Source organism: Dreissena polymorpha, chromosome 3, assembly GCF_020536995.1.
Source record: "Dreissena polymorpha isolate Duluth1 chromosome 3, UMN_Dpol_1.0, whole genome shotgun sequence".
NCBI lineage: Eukaryota > Metazoa > Mollusca > Bivalvia > Myida > Dreissenidae > Dreissena > Dreissena polymorpha.
The window spans coordinates 147,807,678-147,833,455 of NC_068357.1; the positions used below are offsets into that span (position 1 = coordinate 147,807,678).

The 25,778-nt window shown below is 32.8% G+C and overlaps 1 protein-coding gene across 1 annotated transcript; it reads right to left on the reverse strand.

Annotated features, from left to right (window-relative positions):
* Positions 1 to 16,409: 16,409 nt before the first annotated feature.
* On the reverse strand, positions 16,410 to 23,965 carry LOC127871914 (uncharacterized). Its single transcript, XM_052415198.1, has 6 exons — positions 23,855 to 23,965; positions 20,794 to 20,837; positions 20,399 to 20,512; positions 18,668 to 18,693; positions 17,965 to 18,124; positions 16,410 to 17,122 (listed from the first exon to the last, which is right to left on the reverse strand). Exons 1-6 carry the CDS (start codon positions 23,908 to 23,910, stop codon positions 16,836 to 16,838), a joined length of 687 nt encoding a protein of 228 aa, XP_052271158.1. The 5' UTR covers positions 23,911 to 23,965; the 3' UTR covers positions 16,410 to 16,835.
* Between the last annotated feature and the right edge of the window lie 1,813 nt (positions 23,966 to 25,778).

The following is a 25,778-nucleotide window of genomic DNA, read 5'->3' on the forward strand; positions in this document are numbered from 1 at the left end:
CAAATACGGATTAATTTACTTAATAAACATTGAAATAATAACGATTTTACCACTTTCTACTGCTTTCCCGCGCCCGCCTAAGTATCTCGATGACATCTTTTAAATACTAAATAAATAGTTTATTTAGTGTCTATACATCAAGACTTAGGTGATAAGCATTCATGTTATAAATATATTTCTCAACCTAATTTCAGTGTTGTATGATTCCGTATTAGCCTTCGATATAACGCTTTAAATTAAACAATGGTATAACATTCGATATTTAAACAAAATTTAAAAAAAGAGACCGCACCTATGCGTTTTTATCGCTAGTCCATTTCCAGCACACATTATAGTTATTTTCAACAGTTTACTGTAATTTATTTCTATGAATTATTTGCATTGATGGCTGATCAAGCAAACAATTAGACGATTAAAATTACAATAAATTAAATATGAAAATACGGCGTTAAATATTCGCTTCAACCGGTGGGAAACCTGTGAGATACTTGTGGGAAACCTTGTGAAAATCCGAGACTCATATATTACATGGATCCCGAATGTCAAATGCTTGTTTTTATTAAACATGCATGAAAACCGTCACATGATTTAATCGCGGCGAGTAACCATAACTACGATACGAGATTCATTCACTGCATTCACAGTCGACCGGTGAGTAAATCAATAACTTTTTATGACCGAAATTTCCGTCCGTTTAGTGCAAGCCACCTGCGCAATTTATTCGTCGCCGAGTGCAAATATTAGTCACTAAGGATCCAACTAGTGTTTTAAAGCCAAATTTCCATGAAATCGAAAAAATAAGTGTCTTCGATACTGACTAAGTGTTTTCCATACAAGCGCCGATGAAAACAATAAGCTTCGGGCTGTATTTTCGATTACGTTGACGGGTTTGACGTGCATTCAACTGCATTCTACTCAAAATTACCAAGCAAATGTTGACAATACTTAAATCAAAGCGCTGAAGGCACTGAAGTTCTTTCGCTATTTCATAATCTTCGACGCAAATCAGTTTTGAAAATCATGTTATAGCTTTTTATATCGCAAGTTTGAAATGAACACAACCCATTCAAATTTATAAAGAGTGTGTCTTAAAGCACAGATCGAGATGTGTGTGCACTGTTTATCCTCATATTTATGTTATAGAGATAACTTCGACAAAATAACAACAATATGTCTCTTTTTTTTCGCAATTGGTTGCTGCGCTGGCAACCATCTTTAGAATTTTGGTTGCCTTGCTAAAGAATAACAAGAATAGAATCATGCTCATGTTGTGTTATGTGTTTCTAATACTTTATTTATTATCTTTAAATTATTGAGCAACAATTTTGACGACATGACATACTTTTAATGCATCATGTCTTGTTGTGAGCCGGAATTGAATCATTGCCTAGGCCTAATTGATCCACAGTCGCCAATTTGTATTCTATGTTTAATTGGATTGAGTTGTTCAAGCTTTGAAAAGTTGCCTTGTTTATTAACCCAACTGTAACCAACTTTTGAAATTTAGTGTTCTGGGCTTAAATCTACTGGCCCCAGGCTAACAGGCAGCCTCTAAACCTGTATGTTATTCATGATGTAAATTCTGACAGTGTATTGAACTAACTCAATTTGCAAGTCTGAAGACATTAAAGGGACCTTTTCACGTTTTGACACATTTATAAAATTACACGATTTAATAATTTGGAGAGTTATGTTGTTGTCCTTATATTTTTTCATACTACGAGGATTGCTTATATAAAGTATAAAATACATCTCTCATTGTATGAGCACGGATGGCCGAGTGGTCTAAACGATAGACTTTTATTCCGGAGGTCAGTGGTTCGAGTCCAGTTGAGTGTAACTTTTTTGTTTCTTTATTTTTTTTTAAATGGAGCTTTTAAGATCCAGTGTTTACATTTATCAATATTAAGCATTTAAGCATTTAGTGACAAACTGTGAAAAGGTCCCTTTTAGATGTTTACTAAAAATGCCACAAGGCAAAAATTTAGAACTCATTGGTTGTTTATTTGATTTAAAGGTGATTTGCCTTGTCAGCGAGATTACTTTGAAGTTATCACATTTATCCTTTTTTCAAATCATTAATAGAAAAGATAATCTAAGCTTCATTTTGGAAAAAAACAGGGCTTAATGCATATGCATTATTGTCATCCCAGTACCAGAGACTCTCTTTAAACGAAAACACCATAAAATCAGAAAGTGTCCTCCATGATTAGCTTGTGTGCATTGCACAGGCTAATCAGTGTGTACAGGCTAATCTGGGACATCACTTATATGACATACAATAAGCTCCGTTTTCCCTGAAAGCAGCCAATATGTAAATGTACAGTACTTCAATGACAAACTGGTCAATGTTGTCCCACAAGCTGTTAAACACATTAATTACACACATTGCTGTCTTCTGCTGTCTGCAGTGGTAGAGTAAGGTGGTTACCGTTCCTAGCGTAGCTAAAAGCATACTGACTTGAAAAGCACACTCATAACATTAGTCCTTCGCAAGCGAAGAACTAAAAATGAGAAATAAAATCAATCAATATTATAGAATTTAATCAATTGACAATTGACTTACCTTATTTTGATGTCTGGATTTCAGATATGTTAATCGCCCGTCTATGACATTGTTTGTTAATACGTATGTATTTAACAGCACATATTTGGTTAGATATTGTGCCTTACATTAACTTTTCTTATTATTTGTGTATGCATGGAAAGTGTATTGAACAATTACTTTCACACACACAAACACGCACGCAAGCGCGAGCTTGTTTATCGTTTTGCTATTTGTTTCAGTTTCCGCGAAAGTCATAATACGATGATACGAAAATTTAAATAATCGGACTAAAGCCCCAGTTTCATATAGTTGCCGCATCAACACGTGTAATATCCGGAACGATCATGTGAGCCGTGTAGCCGCCGTGTAGGTTCATTTCGATCATTGTAGGTCCTTGGATGCCATCGAGGTTCCGAAAAGCCAGCACAGCAGTTTTGGGAAGTTAAAAATTGCCGTTTTCCTCCGTGACGTTCAGGGAGGATGACCCTGATGATCCGGGAAGGTCTGTGTAGCTGCCGGGTCGGGTCCGGGGAAAGCCGTATGTATGCATTGGTTGTCCGTGTGCGCCCTTGACAGTCCGGAAACACATTCCAGTGATGCACGTTATTATTTTATGATATTAATTAAATACAAAAAAATGTGACTAGTGTGTTGAATGGGGACAGTTTATCGTTTAAGGCGTAAGATTTTAACCGGTGAGCCCGATAAACTTTCTCCATTTAAGACACATCAAGTCTTTTTATTCGGATGCTTCCATTTTGTGATTGTATTGTTCATTTAAAGCTTTTCTTGACATGGATAAAAATAAGAACGTCTATTAACGTCAGTAGAAACCGCCATTAGTTAGTCCCGGCATTTGATATTGGCAATAAACAGGTAACGGCAACTGCAATTGACAGAAAAAAAATAACATCATGTAATAAAAATACAAAAACAATAATATGGGTAATATTAATTTACACAACACTTTATGCTGATCTGTCCAGCTATGTAGAGACACTAGGAACACAAAATTCTGCTTTAGGAAGTTTAGACATTCAACCATGTCTTTTGTTGCCGAGCCTCTCTTCTTGTAGAACAGTGATAACGCTCTCGTACTATGTCGTCAACATTGGCTCTGACTCCAGATTTAGCTCTGCTGCCTTTGAATTCCAGAGTTTTTTTTAAATATTTCTTCTTGTTTTCGTGAACACAAGTTGGTTCTCTTTGAGCCAATCGGTTATGTTGACTCCCTGTTTTTTTGTTTTTAAAGACGACGAGGGGCATCTTCTTGTTTTTAGCGTCTGTTTCCGGAAGAGGTTATAGTGCTTGTAGATATACTTGTGAAAATGGTGTCGATCTTGACCTGAACCTCGAGCTTGTTTCTTATTGTTTCTGCTGTTCTTCAACGTTAGCTGATGGTTCTCATTTCTGAACTGCAAGTTTTCAGTTTTACGTCGGAATGACTTATACCAAAGGTGTGCTCTGCATTAGGTTGTGCGTTAGTCATTCGCATTTCGAAGATAATACCTAAAATAGATCCGACAATTTGGAGTACCAGATCGGTCAAGTACGGATGGCTGAGTGAGTGTTGAATTTTATCAAATAATCTTTATTAATTGGTGTTTATCGCGTCGATCTTGTAGCGGTTCCAAGTTTTATTTCTTGTTGTAATTTATTAATAAGCACTTAGTTAGATGCTCCATTGGCGACTTGCGCTGCTTTGGTTTGAATTGTGTACATTCAATATGTTTCTGCTTGTGTTCTATTGCCCAATATAAAATATGAACATTAAATTAGAGGGCGAATAAAGGATGTATAAAATATGGACCGACTGGGTAATACCACGACTGATACAAGAAATAAGCAAGACCGAAAACACTACAGTGTTTATTCGAATGACATTGTTGTCGACAGTACAATCCCAAGAACTGATCGGAGAAATCACTCTGAAAATGAAGAATTGTTCGAGGTAGCCGAAAATCGTGAACACAGCTGCGAAGAAAGTGACAGGGGCCACGCCCACACGGAAGTAAACAAATCACACAAAACAGCTGCCCATGAAGAAAAGCAATATGAAATCGATGACCAACCTTGTGCTGATCAATGCCCAGATTCATCAGCTACAGAAGGACGTCATCAGTCCTTTAGTGAAGTCGTTATGTCAACACAAAACACAATTAACAAGGATAACAAACAGTTGCACAAGAACACAGTCAACCAACAAATCTAAACCGGAACCACGTGGAAATGCGACGAAGACAAAACGCGAATCTAACAATAGAAAAGGAAACTCGTCAGATGATGTTTAACGTGCCTACTTGCTGGGATCCCAGAAAGTCGACACCGAGGAAACATGGAGTGCAGAAATATCGGGCAATCACAAACGTACTTAGGAATGAGGTCAGGGGTTAAACGAGGTCAGGATGTGTTTATTGAACTTTCAAGGTCGTGTGGGTAAAACCTATAACAAATTAGACGACGAAGAAATGCAAAGACTATTTATGTCTCACAAAATTTTGCTATTTACGGAAATATGGCTTAATGATTTTTACAATTACGATGTTCCAAACTTTCACTCATTTATATTAAGGTAGCGCACCCGTAATGGGCACCTTTCCAAATATAATCTAATGTATAATTTTCTTAATCAGCATCCTTTCACTGAACTGCATGAACATTTTTAGGTAGGCTTTTCATGCTTTTTAAAGAAATATACTGATTTTTTCAAATCCACCCCACGCTCGGCTTGTGTCCAGTATATTTGCACCCTTGGGGTATATGAAAGTTCCATAATTCATCCATATTTCCAAATATGGGCATGCAGTTGGTGTTTACAGATGCAGTGAATGTGTTTACAGTTTAAACAAGATGAAATAGTATTCTTTTACAGACATTTATTTTTTATAACGTGTTATCAAAAGAAGAGCGCCATGAAATGTAAGTGGGTTTCAGCCAAGTAGAAATATGGTTGGTTAAAAACAAAGTGTCATAAAATTCTAAATAGTATCATTTAAGTAATATTTTGAAATTAGTTTTTATAGATACACTATATACAGCAAAAAAAAACAAGAAATAGACAGATTTACCGTTTACTTTTTGAAATAAAAATAAAAATGCAACATGCATGATTCGTATTTTCAGCAGTAAATCGCCCAATTTAGCAATATCGTTGTTTTAATTATAACAATTGAAGAATGTGCATAACAATTGCAACATATTTTACAATAAACATAGCTTATATGCTATATTAAATCAAATTACGATAGAAAAGAAATAAAACGCGTCGCAAAAAGTATGCGTTGTCGGCAGGATTCGAACCTGCGCGGGAATATTCCATGAAAAATTCTAGTCAATCGCGCTAACCACTCGGCAACGACAACTTCACATTAGTACCAGCTTAAATTAGATATCCATAAGTAAACAGGTAAAAAGGCTCTTCGATGTTTGAAGAAATCGCGGGAAATCATTACGGGTGCGCTACCTTAAATAGAGACAATCGAGTAGGATCAAAACTGAGCAGAGGTGGTGTTATAGTTTACATACATGATTCTTTAAAGGGGCCGTCTACCAGATTTCACGAAAAAAGAAAAGTTCTAAAATACCGTATTTGTTCACAAGTATTAGTTCATATTGATTAAAATATCCCCACTGGTACATTGCATTACTTGAAAAAGTATGTGTACCAGGTGACTACCAGTTAACTATAAATAACGCAAGTAGATTGATCATCATCGTCACGTGGAAAACCAAGTAATGCATATTGTGCAAGCGTAGTGAATTGTATATATTTTATATATAAAATGATCAATCTACTTGCGTTATTAATAGTGTGTATATCGTTATGTCACCTATGTTTGCGATGTACTTTCGATTTCACATCGCGCAATGTTTTTACCGAAAATACTGAAAATATAAACTTTGTTCAATTAATGTAATATACCAGTCGTAATATTCTTATCAATATAAACTAATAATTGTAAAAAAAACGGTATTTAAGAACTTTTCTTTTTTCGTAAATCTGGTTGACGGCCCCTTTAAAAAGGTATGTTGACTTAGTTAAATCAAAGCGCTGAAGGCACTGAATTTGTTCGCTATTGCATTATCTTAGAAGCAACTCAGTTTTCAAACTTATGTTATAGCATTTTATATCGCATGCTTGAAATGAACACAACCCATTAACATTTTAAAGAGTGTGTCTTAAAACACAAGTCGAGATGTGTGTGACTGTTTATCCTCATATTTATGTTATAGAGATAACTTAGACAAAATAACAACAATATGTCTTTTTTTCACAATTGGTCGCTGCACTGGCAACCATCTTCAGAATTGTGGTTGCCTTGCGAAAGAATAACAAGCCTATAATCATGTACATGTTGTGATATGTGTATCTAATACTTTATCTATTTTCTTTAAATTATTGAGAAACAATTATGCCCACATGACAGACTTTTAATGCAGCATTAAGCCCCGTTTTCCCTGAAAGCAGCCAAAATGTACAGATTTCAATGATAAACTTACCAATGTCATCGCACAAGCTGTTTTAAACACTAGACTGGCCAATATGTCCCACAAGCTATTAAACCTATTGTTTATATAATTAAAGGCTGTTGTCTGCTGGCATTTATCGTCTGCTAAATTTGACTAGAGTTATCCACACAGGCAGTCATATGTTAAAATAATAAAAATTAGCTAAGGCATAATGATTTGCAAAATTGCGTCTGCATTATTTGTGAGCTTCGCTCACAAATAAAAATCTAATGATTGTATTATATGGATTAAAATAAAAGGGAACTTGTTCAATCTAGAAAGAGATATTTTACTATGTCTAACATATAATGCCCCTCAGGAGGGAGTAGCAGATTTTTACTAAGCGAAAATAACGTCTTTAAAACAATTACTGACGATATGATTTATTTTGAATCAATGTATGGAAATGACTTTCATTTTATTGTTACTGGAGATCTGAATGCTAGATTAGGGGGAAAAGCCAATCGTATTGAAAATGAAAACTCTTTTGTATCAAATATTTTACCTGATGGATATACTTTTGATGTGGAATTACCAAGGATAAGCCAGAATAAATTTGTTAATGAACATGGCAAGAATTTTTTAGATTTTTGTAAATCAAATGGATTGAGAATATTAAATGGGAGATGTGGTGTTGATAGCGATATTGGAAAATTCACATTTGTAAGTACTCAAGGATGTAGTGTTGTTGATTATGTATTATGTAAACCAACTTTATTTAAACATGTGAATACTTTTGAAGTACTAGACCCTAACATTATTTCTGACCATTGTGTAATAACTTTTAGCATAACTGCTGTTATTCATGATGATAATGCCATTGTTGTTGATAATAATGAAAAATGTGTACCTTACAAATATAAATGGGATTCCAATAAGGAAGATGCATATTTTTATGCTCTCTCAGATGAAAACATTTCTAGGAAATTTGATGAACTTACAGAAACTATTGCGTTATCTGATAGTAGTAGTGATTTGGATTGTAATCTCCAACCATTTTGTGATATTGTAGAAAGTGTTTGTAGTCCCCTTTGTAGAAAACAATTGAACATAAATAAAACTAAACAATTTAAAAATACCGAAAACAAATTATACTTGGATAAAGATTGTTACGATGCCAAATCAAAATATTATAAATGTATTAATATCTATAGGAATCACCCGAATAAAGAAACAAGACAGGAAATGGTACACGCAAGGAATACTTATATGAACACGGTTAGAAAAAAAATTGCCTTTGATGAAAATGAAACTCAAAAAATAGAAAAGTCAAAACTTGAAAATGCTAAAACGTACTGGAAACTATTGAAAGAAACTGTTGTGCAAGATAAGTACTCAACATGTTTTCGAATATTTTAAATCTGTTAATGATCCCCAATCTGTGTTTTTCAACCAGATGAAGACATTTTATACTTTAATGAACGATATTTAAACGGAAAACGTACAGATGATGTTCGATGAACTGAATAGTCCCATAAGTGTAGAGGAAATTAAAAGGCATGTGCAACTTAAAACAATGGCAAGCGTTGGACCAGATAAACTTCTAAATGAATTCTTCAAATGTGGAGTTTAAAATGTATCATTTGTTAATGTTCTGCACAAGTTGTTTAATAAATTGTTTAACGCTAGTTATTTTCCAGATAAATGGGCAGAAGGTCATATAGTGCCGGTTTATAAAAAGTGGGACGCATCTTTACCAGAAAAATTACAGGGGCATTAAGTTATTAAGCACATTCGGAAAACTGTTTACAAAACTCCTTAATAATAGGTTGAATAATTGGGTAGAGAAATATCATGTATATATCGAAGCACAGGCAGGTTTTAGAGGGAAAATGGGAACAGTAGACAACATTTTTGTACTACATAGTGCTATTATGCATCTGATAAACAATGCTAAGAAATTATATGCAGCTTTTGTCGATTTTAAAAAGGTATTAGATACCTTGGTTAGGGTTAGGGGATGTTATTTTGTTTAAAAAGATAAAATTTGGGGTTAAAGGGAAAATGCTAGATATTATTAAAGCGATTCATATTACCGTCAGATCGAAATTAAAAAAATAATAATCAGCTCAGTGAAGATTTTAAATGCCTTCTTGTTTTAAAACAAGGTAAATCGCTCTCACCATTTTTATTTTCAATGTACCTTAACAACATTAAAGAATATTTTATATCACGCGACTTCCGAGGGCTAGATATAGGTATCTTAAAATCATTTTGCTGTTGTATGCAGATGATATCGTACTGCTATTAGAGATTGAAACTGGACTTTAAAACGGATTACACTTGTTAGAAGCTTACTGTGAAAAATGGAAGCTGTATGTAAATACTGATGAGACTAAGATTATGATTTTTAGAAACGGTACACTGAGAAAACAACGTTATTTTTAAATCTATGGAGACAAAAAAGAAACAGTTCAACACTTTACATATCTTGGGATTGTCTTTACAACGGAGGGCTCTTTTAATGGTACGTTTATTTCACTGACAGGTCAAGCTATATAAGCTATTTTTAAGTTAAATGTTGTTTTACAAGATTTCCCACAATGTCAATAAGTCACAAGTTAGATTTGTTCGACAAATTAATTGTACCAGTCTTAAGTTACGGATCAGAGGTTTGGGGGTTAAACAAAAATATAAAACAAATAGAAAAAATACATTTAAAATTTTGCAAAGAACTACTCGGTGTAAGGTCTCAAACACAAAATAATTTCGTATACGGGGAACTGGGCAGAACCCCAATGAAAAATAAATTTTATAAAAATGTTATAAAATACTGGTGTAAACTATTACAAATGGAACCAATTAAATATGCAAAAATATAATATAATACCATGTTAGAAAATGTAGGAAACAATAATGATACCAAGCCATGGGCATATAATGTTAAGATTTTATTACAATCTATAAGTTTTTCCCCATGTGTGGAAATATCAAGGTGTTGGGGACATAGATAGGTTTCTTCTCGCGTTTAAAGAAATAATCAGAGATGTATTTTTACAAAATTGGACAAATTAATTAAACGAGTCAACACGATCTAGTTCATATACTATGTATTCTATTTTTAAGTTACAACCATATGTTTACCAGGTTAATATAGATAGTTGTAGGATTGCATTATCAAGATTAAGAATGTCTGCACATAATTTAGAAATAGAAGCTGGTAGATGGAAAAAACCAATACCTACCTCACGTGAAATAGAACATCTTGTATATGTCATAAGATAGAGGAGGAATTCCATGTTTAGTTTGGATGCCCACTTAACACTGAATTAAGATAAAAAATACATTAACAAAAATTGCTATGTCAGACCAAACGTACCGAAATGTTTCGAACTTCTTCAGTGCAATGGTAGTAAAATAAATAGGAACCTGGCAATTTGTCTTAAAAAAGCTTTCAAATTGAAAAAAACATACCATACATATTATGAATAATTTAAGCAGTATTATAGAACATACCTCTCACACGCTCACCTAACACATAACATGCTAACTCAAAAATATTTTCCTCAGTACATTTATTATTCTGTAACAATACGCATGCTTTATTATGATCTTGACATTGATACGTGTAGAACATCTTTTGTATACTTTTGTGTACTCATGTGCATTTCTGCCCCGATGGTTTGAAAATAAATCCTAAAATCCTATACAATTATTTATAGCGTATTTAGTCAAGCTTAATTTTTAGTTTTTGCATTATATTATTTCGATCTATTTGATTTATGTATGTATTTCTTTTGACCTTGCAGTCAAGGATAGCCCATGAAAGTGCAAGCACTTATTTCCATTTTGTTTTGTCCTGTTTTTGTTTTTGCTGAAGAGACAGCAAGCAGAAGAGACAGTATTGAGATACAAGGAATCCGGGTGTGATACCCTAGCTTTTTGCGAATAGATCCCTTGGTTCTTTTACGTGCTCAGTGTCTAGCACCGATACACGCGATAATTACCTGGGTTTCATACCAGTACATCTCTAGTTGGGTGGGAAAAACTTAAAGAGGACTACACATGCTAATCTGAGACGACACTTTACACCCATGCGTTAAACCCCTTTACACAGAGCACGACCCATATATATGGGAAATTGGTTGGATTCTTTGGAATCACTTAAAAAATGCAGTGGCATTTGCTTCTGTCCAACAGCTAGGCAGAATACTTTTTAAAGTGTCAATGTCAATATACAGAAGTCAGATAAAGGAGTGGAACGTTTAGCTCGACATTTTTTTAAAAATATGGTTACTTATACCGGCAGTTCCTGATGTTTTGTCAACTGAAAGTAAATTAAGGATATCATAAACATAAGAAGATGTAATTATTATATTTGATTGACTTTTAATATTTTTTCAAGAATGTTCGGCTTTTCAAAACAATCAGTACCAGAGGAATAGTTCGACGTGATTTGCGAATGGAGTATTTTAATGATTATGGCTTATTGATGAATGAGCCATGGACCATCACGCAGTTTGATTTTAACTTTCCTGGTTCGTATACATCGTTTGGCATTGCGAATGCTAGTGTCGATGATATGAATGCAATAGGTTTCATCATCCATACTTAGTTATTGCATTCCACTTCAGTGCTGAAACGTGTTCAAGCAGAAAAGCGTAGTCTGTTAAGTTTAAGTACGGCTAAAGTTTGCTACAACAGATACCTCAAAGTGTTCGTTACTTTTATAATAAAAAAAAAAGAAATATAGAAGCAAAAAAAAATTAAGTTGCGACATATTCGGACATATTTTTTTATTACAGTCATTATGTTTAAACAAGGTAACTCGTAGTTGATTACTAAAGATCAAAACGGTTTGAATTCTCCAGCCACAGACAAACAACACATTTATAATTGAAAAGAATTTAAGCGCAGTTTGTTTTTTATATCGAATAAGTTTAGTCGACCGCTTGGTTAAATGCCTTATTACTGATTATATTGTTTGTAGAAATGAACACGCATTTTACATCCTTGTTTTAAGAGTAGCTTTATAAACAACTTAAAAATATCAAGAAACTGGGTCAATTACATATGGTACAAGTGTTTTTCAAACAAGTTTCCATAAGAATGAATACAATTCATAATCCATAAATACAATTCAATTGGAATTCCATCGTTGACTGGTATGCATATATACATGTAGTATTGATATGCATAACCATTTGTTTTCTTTTATTTGCTCACCACCTTAAGGTACTCAGACGCTTTATAACCGTGTTGTTTTCCGAATGACGTGATATTGGCTCCTATTGCATGATATATTCAGTACAGAATTAATACGCGAATCATTGTCTTTATGTTATCCGGTCCCAAATTATTTTTATGAAAAACTTGTCAGTATTCATATAAGTATTATGTAAACGGAATGATTTTTTCAGTTAGTTAGACATTATTTTTTCTAAAGTAGAACGTTCACCATTTTTCTTGTATCCGCTAAAAGACGTCGCAGTAGTTTCTTTCTTAAGACATATATTTTTGTACGTGTGAACATATATCCGTCAATGTAGCCCATAACTAAAAATAAGAAGTCCCATAACTTAATCCGAAAATATTGGCTATTTGAAATATTCCTCAAAGCCCTTTTTTAAATTGTGTGTGACTAGCAATCCAAAACAGTTTAGTTTTTATGTTGAAACATCCATGCTCATACAATGAGAGTTGTATTTTACACTTTATGTATGCAACCCTCGTAGTTTCACAAAATATAACGACAACTACAGAACTCTCCAAATTACCTATTAGACATACTCAGTAAATTGTATTACCAAATATACTGAAAATATGAAAACTAGACAACATTTTTTAAGTAATGTAATATACAAATCGAGATATTTTAATCAATATAAACTAATAATTGTAAACAAATACGGTATTTTAGAACTTTTCTTTTTTTCGTGATATATAGAAATCTGGTTGACCATCACTTTAATATATTATGGTTAGCCAAACCGGTTTGAGAAATACAGAGCATGTGATACGGTATCTGTCAAGTTTTCAAAACTAAACTAAACTTAAAATACCTTCAGAAATATTAGTACTTTATTTTTAAATGTATTAATATATTAAGTTCAAATTCTTCAGATTTTTTCAAACCTCACTGTAAAAATGTATGCCCAAATTAAACATTCTGAAAGAGTATGGGCCGTAGCGCTTGTTCGGAAAATAGTGATATATAAAATACAAAATGCGACGCATCTCTAAATCTTAAAATATTAAAATTGTCATATAAACATTGACAATATTTTATTTAACATTAATTTAATATGTTTTAATTTTAAGATGATTGAGATTATTATCACTCGGGATTTTTTTATGTTTAAGTGGCGAAATTGAAATCCTTATTTCCTTTACCATTAAATACAATGGTAGTTACCAAGGGCGAAACAATGCACGGATTTATCTTTGTAATGAAACTTGTAATGCACTAAAATAAATTATAAAACCATTATTTAGTTAGTTACGTAGGATGATGAACGATTTATAAATTTATATAAAAGGGACTGTTCAATAATACCCAAAACATAATCTTAAAGATTAGCGTTAACAAATGTACAATTACATTTCATAGTTATATCAACTTAACATCTATATCCTTCTATTTTAGCACATATTATTACAAATTCAATCAACTAAAATTTATTTGCAAACGTAGGTATTTCAAAGCTGCAGCCGATCGAGCTGGTTGGATTAAAAGAGGGTGAAATAGGTTTAATGGTTCGGAAAAAGAACGTTTTGTAAGTTTCTGTTATTACGTGTTTCTTGATAGCTTCCAATTAAAACAAATCATAGACACATTCGAACATGAATGAGTTTTATTGTATACTTATTAGATCATCCATATAAGTATTTCATCATATATACAAATTTAGATAATATTCCAATTTTAGCATTCGATTATCTTATAAATGATATGGATTTTTTGTAAAAATTCATTTAAAATCCTTATAAGATGCCCATTAATGTTTCTGTTAGTTTTCTCGCTTTCTTCATTCTTTGTTTATTTATCTCTTTATAATTGTTAACAGTGGTGACAATTTCTTGTTTGTGATGTTCTTTTCATATTCTTTTAATAAAAGACCAAAGGTTAGCATAAAACAAATTGTGTCGTGGTTTGACTTTAAAGTTTCTTAAGTTCTTAGCTAATTAATATTTATTATTAGTGCTTAATTATGATCTCAACGCTTGTTAAAATACAGATTACACGATAATAAGTGTTTAATACAGAAAGTTTTTTTTAACGAGGCTTATAAAACCTGACCCTGCAGCCTTGGCGACGGGTTCATGTTTTCCTACCGAGCAAATAAACTGATCTGTATTTAACACGTAACTAGTAGTTATGTTACCCATCATAATGTCACACAAATAAGGTCCTCTTCTTATAAACAAACTTGACAAAGTGTCTGAAAATGCCAGAAAACATGATAAACATATAATTACGTCATTTAAATAAAATGGAGTCATTGGCTCGTGACAATCGCTCATCTCCTTATACCTGATCCTTCATTGTACATTGCACATACACTTGAGGCAGGCTCTATGTATCCATTATTAAAGCATATTTATTTCGTAGTATTCCATTGTTATATTATGTTATATTATGGTTAGCGAATGCAGCAAGTGCTGGACACACGTCTAAGAACTAATTGTAGTAGGAACTATAGAACAATGCACGGATATATCATTCCGCATTTAACTGTATGGAGATGATAATCTAATCCATCAGTGATAAAATTGCAATGTCTGATGCAGTCCATATTTTCATCGAAGGCTCAGAAAGGTTCAGAGTGGTATGACTGTCAGTTCTCTATGTTTCTACATTTGTTTTTACAAACTATTTTTTTTAATTATAATTACACCAGCAATATATATTTTTATCTTAATACATTGTTTCAACATTTTTGAACAACTTTGATTCTAATTATACTCATAAACCTGTTTAAACTCGAATGATAATTAAAATGATTCGTGTTTAAAATGCAAATACCGCCACTACGTTGTAAATATACTACTGAGGAAAGGAATCCTACTAGCCTAGATATCGTTTCAACTCATTCTTGAATAAATATGTTTAAACCAAAGCATATTGATCCCGTGTAAATTGCGTAAGTTGCGCATGCGTCTAGCTAACTTTATAATTATATTAAGCGGACTTCTTTCCTACCTGGGTAAAAAACAGACTGGTAAAAAAAGGTTAATCTTAATATGATCTTAAGTTGTTATGATTATGTTGTACCGTAGACGAGTTTTTTACAGTCATTTGAGGTTAGTTATTTATAAAAAAGGTTACAGCCCGGAAAAGCTATTTTATGGCTTAATTTTGATCCGTAATAAACAGCCTGCACAGACATGTGTATCAAATTACAGTGGTAAATATAGTTATTTAAAGCGAAATAGACGATTATATTTTCGTGATACTCTAGTTACATGTACAGTCAAAACCTCCAGAATATACACTGACATGCATATTTGTGCATGTTTGATGTATAATAAATGTATGTGTATTAGCTGTACAACCACAACCTATACCTCGATTGTGTTAGCATTAACTTCCGACGAGTCAAGCCATTTCAACGATTTTACTGCGATTATGTATATGTGTTTCTTTACGCTATGAGCGTGCAAAACAAAAGAAACTTGAATTAGATTAGGCAATACTTGATTAAATAAAATAAAATAATTCTTACAAACATGCTACTTTTGTTTATTTCTTTATATATTAAACACGTTCATGCCATAGCCTTCATCAGTAGTATTCTAGAATGTAAAAAAAACCATAGGAAGTGACGTCAGTGAAATACAGCAACGTTACGTCGTTTATCATACTGGATACGTAACTGAGTATGGAAAAAAAAATATAAAACACATAATATCAAATTATAACATTACAATATACAAAGATGGGTAAGTGTTAAATACACCAGCCTATTAGGAATAATATACTTTATTTAAAAATATAGTAATAGTCAAACATCAACAGTATATGTTTATTTTCCATATATGTTCTTTATTTCGTAAAGCAGTTTATTATTAAGACCGTTAGGAATCATAATTTTTAGTTTATGTATCCAAAATGTTTCTTTGCATAAACGGTCAAGATTCAACAACATCAATAGGTACAAAGATAAATCAGATAAAGTTCAGTCATTGTGGGTAGATCCAAAATGTCTAGCAACATGTGAAATAGAATTTATTGAACAGTTCTTGATATTTCTGTATATATATGTTTCTTTCTGACCAAACATACATTCATTGGCCCTCTTATGTACACTTATTTGGAGCATATATGACCATATCGATCGGCAAGAGTGACATCAAACACTCACAACGAGTTTCATACATCTTTTCAAAGTTCCATTCATTGACATAGAGATTTTCTGTTCTTCAAGTAAAATCACGTTCTTCCTTAAAATACCGAGATCAGCCATATGCTTAAGACGGGAAATGTCCAGCCAGTGATTATTCACAAAAAAACATGAATATGGTGAATATTATACCACTGTTTACTCGTATGACTTAACTGATTATGAGCAAAACAAAATTAAACACTTGGAATATTGATGATATCTAATGATATCTGGTAAAGCCATATGTGCCCTATACATTATTCGTTGCCGTTTTTAACTGTCCTATTTATAAAAATATTGATTAAATTCAAATGCATATTATTGTTTACGTGATATCTCTATTAATACATTAACGAGAAAGTGTAAGTTCAGATGGACAATGTTCTTCGCGTTATAAGATCAAATTATAAGAACATTGATTAACTAAGTATTTTTGTAAGAAAAAATTGTTATTATGATGTCTTAGCCCAACGAATGACTGTGCAGTTAAATGATGAGAGCTGGTCTTTTCGAACTATTACATCACTGCCAGTAATTCGTGATTTTTCGGGCAATGAATCCAACCATCGATTTGTAAATATAACATATGCTACGCCCTTTTGAAAACATTCCCGGCAAACGCTCTTCGTCTTGAGTATCATACGCCAACCTGCATACTTTTCGGGGCGGGTCACTGTTACATGCAGCCACAATCTGTCTCGTTTTCTCTGTGCAATCTCCTCGAGACGGACGTTTAATTCTAGAAAACAAAAAGATATATTGAATACAAAATTTATTTATGTTTAACAAATGTCGTAACGCAAAATTAAAACCTTCTTTAAGGCATGGTCCATTTTCGATGCCATGAAGTACCGCAAAAGTATGCCTTTATTGAAGGCATATTCTTAAATTATACAATGAAAAAGCGTTAACTCAATGTGGAATATAAAACTCGCCCTCTGAATAATCAGCATTTAACGCTTTGCTACCGTTTTAAACGTTCAAACCGTATTAAAATATAAACGTGAAAATCTACAATTGCATTTATTATTATAATATCGAAACATATAACACATACGAATATTAAAACATCGATTGTTTAATATTTCACAAAAGCAGCATTAATTGTATTTTAACATATTAAGAATTATTCTTACGGTTGATTAATTGTATAACTATGATCACTCCATTGTTCTAATTATAAATAGCGTTTCGCTTAATGTTTAACAAAGATCTAATATATAAATCTAAAATTAATGTTTCCATATCCAAAAATGTTTGAAGCATTTATTTATATTATTTTAAAGGTTATTGATATATCTTACACGCTTATTACATTTCAATAGAGCATATCTTAACCCAGCCGGTTAGTTAGTCATTGCTTCCAATAATAATCCCTCCTCCTCCGAAAACGACTATCCGTAACGGTAATTCAGATAACAACTGCACCAGTATATTTGTTAACAGGTATATGCATATGCCCAACCTTTCTTTCAAAGTGTACGTATATGCGTACATTTGTGTTACCGACAAAGACGTCAATGCCGACAAAACTACTCAAGGTTAACAAATATATTAAAAATAATCATAAAATCGCTATACTGTTTTTCTTCTTGCACTCCGCAGGTCCGCTGTGGTTTCCAGTTATGCACAAAGGGCATTTGGGAGGTCCATTTTTGGTTTGCGGACTTACATCGGACGTTTGTAATGTGTCATTTTTAATCTCTTCCTCGATATTTACAATAATTCCATTGTCGCACTTCTACAATGCAACACAAAATTATTGTACCATCTAAAGTGGTTTATTGTTTAGTATAGTTTTTTTGTTCATGTAAATTCATATGTATACAGACGTTTAGGACTTTAACAACAAACATCAAAACAATAATGTAATGTAGTACTAGGACATTATAAACGTATATTTAAAATGTTGTTCGCTCGTTTGAACAGAACGTTGACTGATTCCGCGCCTAGATTATATATATCATACAATTGTATGGGAGGAACTGTGATAAGTTTATGTAACGAGATATGTAGCTTTTAGCTCAATCTTTGTACATATACTTTGTTAGTCGTCCCCTGTTTCTGCTTAATCCAGGTATGCTGTAATTTTCGTTACAAAATGACGCCATGTTCACACGTCGGTTATGATAAATTCAATTGCAACGACAGAATTTATAACAGTGTATGAGCAACTTGTACCAGATTTGACAAGCAATATTAGCAAAAAGCGCTTAATTATTGAAATGAAAATAAAATCTATTAAATAACACAAACGTTTTGATTAAATATGTAAAATGCTTACGTGCGTTAAGTCCGCATACACTGTGCCTGGAATAATACGGGTACAATGAGCTGTTATATATGACTGCATATTAATTAAATTGCATGTAATGTGTCAGAACGACGGTAATCAGGCCGTCAAACTTTAAGCTCGTCGGTTGAAACTTTGCATATCTGTCGGATGGATATTTTGCAGGAAAATAAACTAAAGAAAAACTCAATGTTAAAATTGTGCAATTTATTTCTATTTATATCTTGGAGAACGCATTTCATATAAAGCACACTTAATGAATACATTTATCTTATATACACGTATGATCGTAATTATGATTGTTTGTTAAGTTGTGGATTTACATTTGAACTAAAAGCCAATAGAATATGTTGGTATTATTTTTCATAAATTACCAAATCATTTCCAACTCTCGATAAAGAGTGCTCACTGTGTTTGCAAATACAAATTCACCCATAGTAACAATATTTTTGCAAACATTTGCAACCATGACTTTACAAGATTAATCACATTTGTTAACGAAAAATATCATTTTAAAAAGATGAACGGCGTTGATAGTGATCAATTTTGAAGAACGATCAAAACTATATCTATTCGATCAAAGATAGCGAATGCCTTTTTTGCGCGGTTCTTAGCTGCAACACACGCAAATCAATAACGGGGTGTTGTGCCAGATTTCGTAGCTTATTTCGCTTTATTAGATATTATTGATCAGATATCTATAGTTACAGAATTAAAAAAACTCAAGAAGAATGAAAATAAATGAAAGCATACTGTATACGTCAGCCGACAACACACGTACGTATTTAAACATATTTATACGAGCGTTCTTCGAACAGACCGGATTTAGTGGTTTATCGGACATTGTCATTTGATTCGAATGTTGCTTAGTAAATCGGTCTATATGGTGGAATATTTCTAATTAAATTACTCAAAACTGGTACTTATCGTGTAATTATTGAAAACACATTAAGAATCTATGATTGACATAACATTATAATATCGCCGAATAATATCTTTCTGATCAATATAAACTTCAAGTCCACCTAGTTAACGCGATAGCGTTTATATAAGATTCTGTTACTGACAGCGAACTGCCATTGATACCTTACGGGTTGGAATGCAATGCATTACAGCGAGGTAATGATTCCACTGCTGGAACGACGGCTTGTTTACAGCTGCATACATTTACATGTATAACGGTCACTTTCAAAAGCAATTTAGAAGTTTTTCGTCAAAGCGTATATCAGGTTTTTGAACAACAATACTTATATGATCTAAAATATACGAGTGCAGAGAATGCAAGATGGTAGTAATTACTTAATATGAGAACACAGCCTTTAAGGACAAACGCTCTGGAGCTGACAACCTTCTAGCTATAAAGTTGCACACACAAACTGTATTGATGTCGAGACTTTAGCGTGCCACTGTTCTATATCTCAAGCCTTATCATTAGAGATAAAAGTATTTCATGATGAATGCGCAGTTAACATCGTTGCTAAACGAACTGTAGTATCACTTTTCATACCCTATACTTCCCACAAATAGAAAGTCGAATTAATAACATATGTCAATGTGAAAATTGTTTGTAGATTGCACGTTTTCTACTTGGACAAGTTTCAGGCTTTCCGGCGGGAAATTGTATATTCAAATTGATTGGACGTTACAGAGGTCAGCTAAGGTGAAAAGCTGGGTTAGACAGCTACGCCGAAAAACACACACACAAGAAAACAGACAACCTACCGTTACAGCATCTCTTCTCGAGTCCATTCTCTACTCGCGTGTGAAGGCCATTACAACACAGTTTGTCTTGGTCATACTGCATCGGTTTTCTGTCAACAATGCAAGTCAGCAATTCTGAAAATATACTTGAATGTGTACATAAAACATTGTCAATATATGTATGACAAAATATAATGACAATTAGAATAATTTTCAAATACCTTTCATTGAGTTATGTTAAATACAGAACATTTTATAGCGTCGTTTTGCTGTATAATAAACATGTGTATTAAAAATGTACAAATCCTTCAACAATTGTGTTTCCAAATAAATTGTCTTAACCTTAAAGAAATGCAATTATGATATTAAAAATGCATGTTGATCTACAACCAGTATCGTTCAATGTAGAAATATACCTCCATCATTCGGGCAGCAAAGCACCAGAATAAAGATGACGTTTCTGAAAATGTATTTGACGTATAAATATCATTAATTGGTAGCCTACAATCGATACAATTTCCTTTTCGATTACGATAAAATAAGCTAAATAATAGCAAAAAAATAAATAAATAAATGACGATAATGATGATGATGATAATTATGATGATTATGAGAAGGAGGATGAGGATGAGAATGAGGATTAGGATGATGAGGATGATTAGAACGAGGAGGATGAAGATGACGACGATGACGACGATGACGATGATGACGACGACAACGAGGACGATGATGCTTATGATGCTGCTGCTGCTGCTGCATATGATGCTGATGATGGTGATGATGGTGATGATGCTGATGATGATGATGATGATGATGATGATGATGATGATGATGATGATGATGATGATGATGATGATGATGATGATGATGATGATGACACCGGAATTGGTAGCTTGTTGGAAAGAACATATATTTATTTTAACACATGACATCATGAAGCACTGTGATTTAAGATTGTTCTATATTTTGTGGGTCATTCAAGAGGTGTTACATTTTAGCAGCCAAGATGCGTACATTCGACCCTTTCGCGTATGCACTACTTACGTGTACTTGAAATTGAGATTTCGTAATAATATTCAGGGTTTGTGAGATGTTGCGAGGAAACCCGAGTATGAACTACTATCAAATTGGCATTTTATAATGAAGTACGTATGATGTATTTATATTCGATTGTGTGCGGCAAACCAGATGGAATATCCATTGTTCTGACTACAGTGACACGGTATATTGCTACTTATGAAACAATATATGTTGTTACAATTTTATATATTTTTCTTATGCGTTCGTACGTTACTTCTACGCCATCTACGTCAAGAACTCACGTAAATAGTGAATAAAACGTTTAGTAAACTTATTTTAAGTTGTTTCTTTCTATGATTTGAAAGCTTCATCATACATATGCATCGATTTAAAACGAATCCGTCTATATAAGGGGCAGAGCATATTAACACATAATGTATGATCACATATAGCATGCAAAGTAGATTTTTCATGTACTGTCCTTATTTTTACTGTATGGAAACCCATCTTGTCAATTTTAACTGAAACTTATGAACTGTATTAATCACACGCTTGAATTGTTTCATATTTATTTGAAACAAGGGTTTTTCGAATATGTTATTACAGTACAACAGCGATACGTTTTGATCAATTAACACGTACCTATTCAATTTCGGAAACTCATCTGTAACAGCATAACGTTATTCATGCCATGTTAAATTGATTACTAATTATAATGTTAAAGTAAATATGTTTCAATGTATGCGTGTATTTTCGTTGTTACAAGCTGGTACGCTTAACCATTTATAACTCTATATTTGTGTTTTCTTACCCATTTTTGCTTCGTATTTGAAACGTATTAGTCTTACTATAAATATAAAAGTACATTAATAAATAGAAAATTGATAATTAAGATTGCATCTTGTTTTTAATCAGCTATTTATTCGATAGGTGCGACAATAACGTTGCATAGACTACATAAATGTTTTAATTTATTATTATATTAATTAAGCGCGCTATTTAAATTGAATAGATTTTTGACAACGGCGCCATAAATTGTTCAAACATTAAAGATTAAAGGGACATATTGCAATTATTTCTCCGAAATTTATAAACGAAATTTTATTTTGCTTTCTGGGTATAACCATGACTTAATATCCTTAGTAAAGTGAGCAAAACACATGTTTACGAGCGTTTGCATCACAGTGTTGAATTGTAAAAATGTATTATGTTGGCCTTGCTTTTTCTCTCTACAAATACAATAACGACTATGACCATCTTGGTTTGAGTCGTATAGACCAGAGCAGAAACAAAATATGAAGAAACCTATATAACTACACTTTCGCGGTCACGCGTAATGGAAACGCAGACATGTTTTCGTAAACAATGTTAACGCAAAGATTTATGTTCCTTATCATGCAATACTGTCGAATATTCACGTTTGAAGAGTGTTTTGAAACTGATAACTCATATGTATAACTAGCTGCCCTCTATATTTATTTCAAACTGCCAATACGATTGATGTGGACAGCTGGCCTGGAAAACACAATGGTGGACAAATACACGCTAAGCACAGAATCGGTTTAAAACTACTCTGGACTTGTTTAAAAAAGTGTTTTACCACGATGACCAGTCCCTTTGTCTGATGGGTTTAATTAAAAGGTAAAAACGTTTATGATTAAAATATTTTCAAATTAAAATTAGTGTTGATAATTATTTGTAACTTGTTACTGTACTTTTAACTTTTCTTCTATTCATCTTAAATTCCTTGTAACTGTATTTTTAACTTTTCTGCTATTCATCTAAATTTCTTGTTAATAATTTACTATGATGAACAGCAAAATGACGTTCATCATTGCTATACTTCATATATAAATTTTAAAAGCTGTCTACATTTAGACGAGTAGTTTAGACGAGAAAGATATAACGAATATTTTGACCCACATAACATTCAATTTTTCATCACGAAACATTTAAGACAAATATGTACTTTGAATACAAGTTAAATTGTTCACACATACATTTTATTTATCAAACAATAATCATAAAGCATCAACAGTTAAGATAAATGCATCGATGTCCACAATTATAAAATTCACAGCCCCAGTGGGACTCGAACACGACATCAAAAATCGCGTTATTAAATGAAAAGTTTACACACCCACATCAAAGTAATCAATAGTGCAAATACGGATTAATTTACTAAATAAACATTGTATTCATAACGATTTGATCACTTCTACTGCTTTTCTCGCGCCCGCCAAAGTATCTCGATGACATCTTTTAAATACTAAATAAATACTTTATTGAGTGTCTATACATCGAGACCTAGGTGATACAAGCAATCATGTTATAAATATATTTCTCGGCATAATCTCCGTGTTGTATGATTCCGTATTAGCCTTCGATATAACGCGTTAAATTAAACAATGGCATAACATTCACTATTTAGACAAACATTTAAAATAGAGACCGTACCTATACGTTTTTATCGCAAGTCCGTTTCCAGCACACATTTCAGTTATTTTCGACATTTTACTGTATTTTATTTCTATGAATTTTTGTATTGATGGCTGATCAAGCAAACAACAAGACGATTAATATTACAATAAATTAAACAGCAGAAACAGCGATTAATATTCGCTTCAACCGGTGGAAGACCTGAGGGTAACTTTTGGGAAACCTTGTGAAAATCCCTGACCTGACTCATAGATTACGTGGATACCGAATTTTAAAAGCTTTTTTTTATTAACATGCATTAAAACCGTCACATGATTAATAGCGTCGAGTAACTATAACTACGATAAAATTAAAAAACATAAAATATGGTTTATTGTAATGCAAGGCCTCCGGCCCAAAATACAATTTTTCAATAATCATCCAATGTGGTGACAACAGAGATACGTTAATTAATAATATATTATTAACGAGAACAACATGTAACGCAAAGACATAAGCATGCAATGTATATAACATATCATATGATAACTTTGACATGTAAGTGATTGAAGTTATATCTTTCATAATAAGATAGTACTTATAACGTCGTAAAACACTTTTATATTAAGTATCATTCAAAATTTCTTTCGAGTAGTAAACGCTTCGTGCATATATTTTGCCAAAGCAATTACACTCTTTCTATCATAAATCATTGTATAAAACAGATTTAAAGTTATATAATGGTTTCCAGTTAATGTCCATTAAATATTTTAGTCTTATCTCATCACTTAATGTGCACTCTAAAACAAAATGGAATCTGTGTTCAATTATATAAACACTGCGTTTTTAACATAAGTTTTTATATTCATATGACGGCCCTTTTCAATTTGTAGTTCGTGGCCTGAACAACGAACAGTCGATAACGTCCTTTTACGATGCTCATTCACTGCATTCGCAGTCGACCGGTGAGTAAATCAATAAATTCTTATGACCGAAATTTGTGTCCGTTTAATACTAGCCACATGCGCAATTCTTTAGTCGCTGAGTGCAAATATTACTCAAGAAGGATCCAACTAGCATTGTAAAGACAAATTTCCATGTAATGGAAAAATAAGTGTCTTCGATACTGGCTTATTGTTTGTCGTACAAGCACCGATTAAAATTAATAAGCTTCAGGCTGTATTTTCGATTACGTTGACGTCCCTTACATTGCATTTTACGGAAAATGTCTTAACAACAGATGTTGACAATACTTATAAATTTGAAATAAAGTCAATCAATATTAAATAAACTAATCAATTGACAATTAACTTACTTTATTTTGATGTCTGGATTTCAGATATAGTAATGTCATTGTTTGTAAATACGTATGTATTAAACAGCACCTATTTCGTTAACTATTGTGCCTCATATTTACTTTTTATTTTTATTTATGTATGCATGGCAGGTGTATTGAGCAATTAGTTTCACACACGCAAACACGCACGCACAAACGCACGCGCGCGCTTGTTTATCGTTTTGCTATTTATTTTAGTTTTCGCGAAAGAAAAAATAAGATGATACGAAAAGTTAAATAATCGGACTTAAACCCCAGTCCCAATAGCAAGTTTTGCAAGTCAGTCTGCTCTTCGCTATGCTAAGAACGATAACCGCCGCATCCTACGCGAAGAACGATAACCGCCGCATATTATACAGACGACGAATGACGTACATGCCATACGCTAGGAGGTCACATAACCCCAAACAGGAACTCCTGTTTGCAGGGTTACATGCAGTCAATTTGATACTTAGCACAAATTGTTCAGTGCATGCTGCCTTGGATTTGTAAAATACATTGCAAATGGTACGTTTTGGTATCAATTTGAAGGTATATTTGTAAGCAATAAGAAAACTAGCCATTTTTGTGATCTACTTTTCTGTTCATGGTTCCCGGCTTTGAAAGTAGGTCATACTATTTGAGCCC

Bases quoted from the DNA above. Each gene is read 5' to 3' on its own strand.
- LOC127871914 (XM_052415198.1), bottom strand. From the start codon at position 23,910: ATGTCGAAAATAACTGAAATGTGTGCTGGAAACGGACTTGCGATAAAA. The intron at 20,838-23,854 runs GTACGGTCTCTA...ATACATTTTCAG, and splicing joins CTTGCGATAAAAACGTATAG to AAACGTCATCTTTATTCTGG. The intron at 18,694-20,398 runs GTAGGTTGTCTG...GTATTATTCCAG, and splicing joins CGAGAAGAGATGCTGTAACG to GCACAGTGTATGCGGACTTA.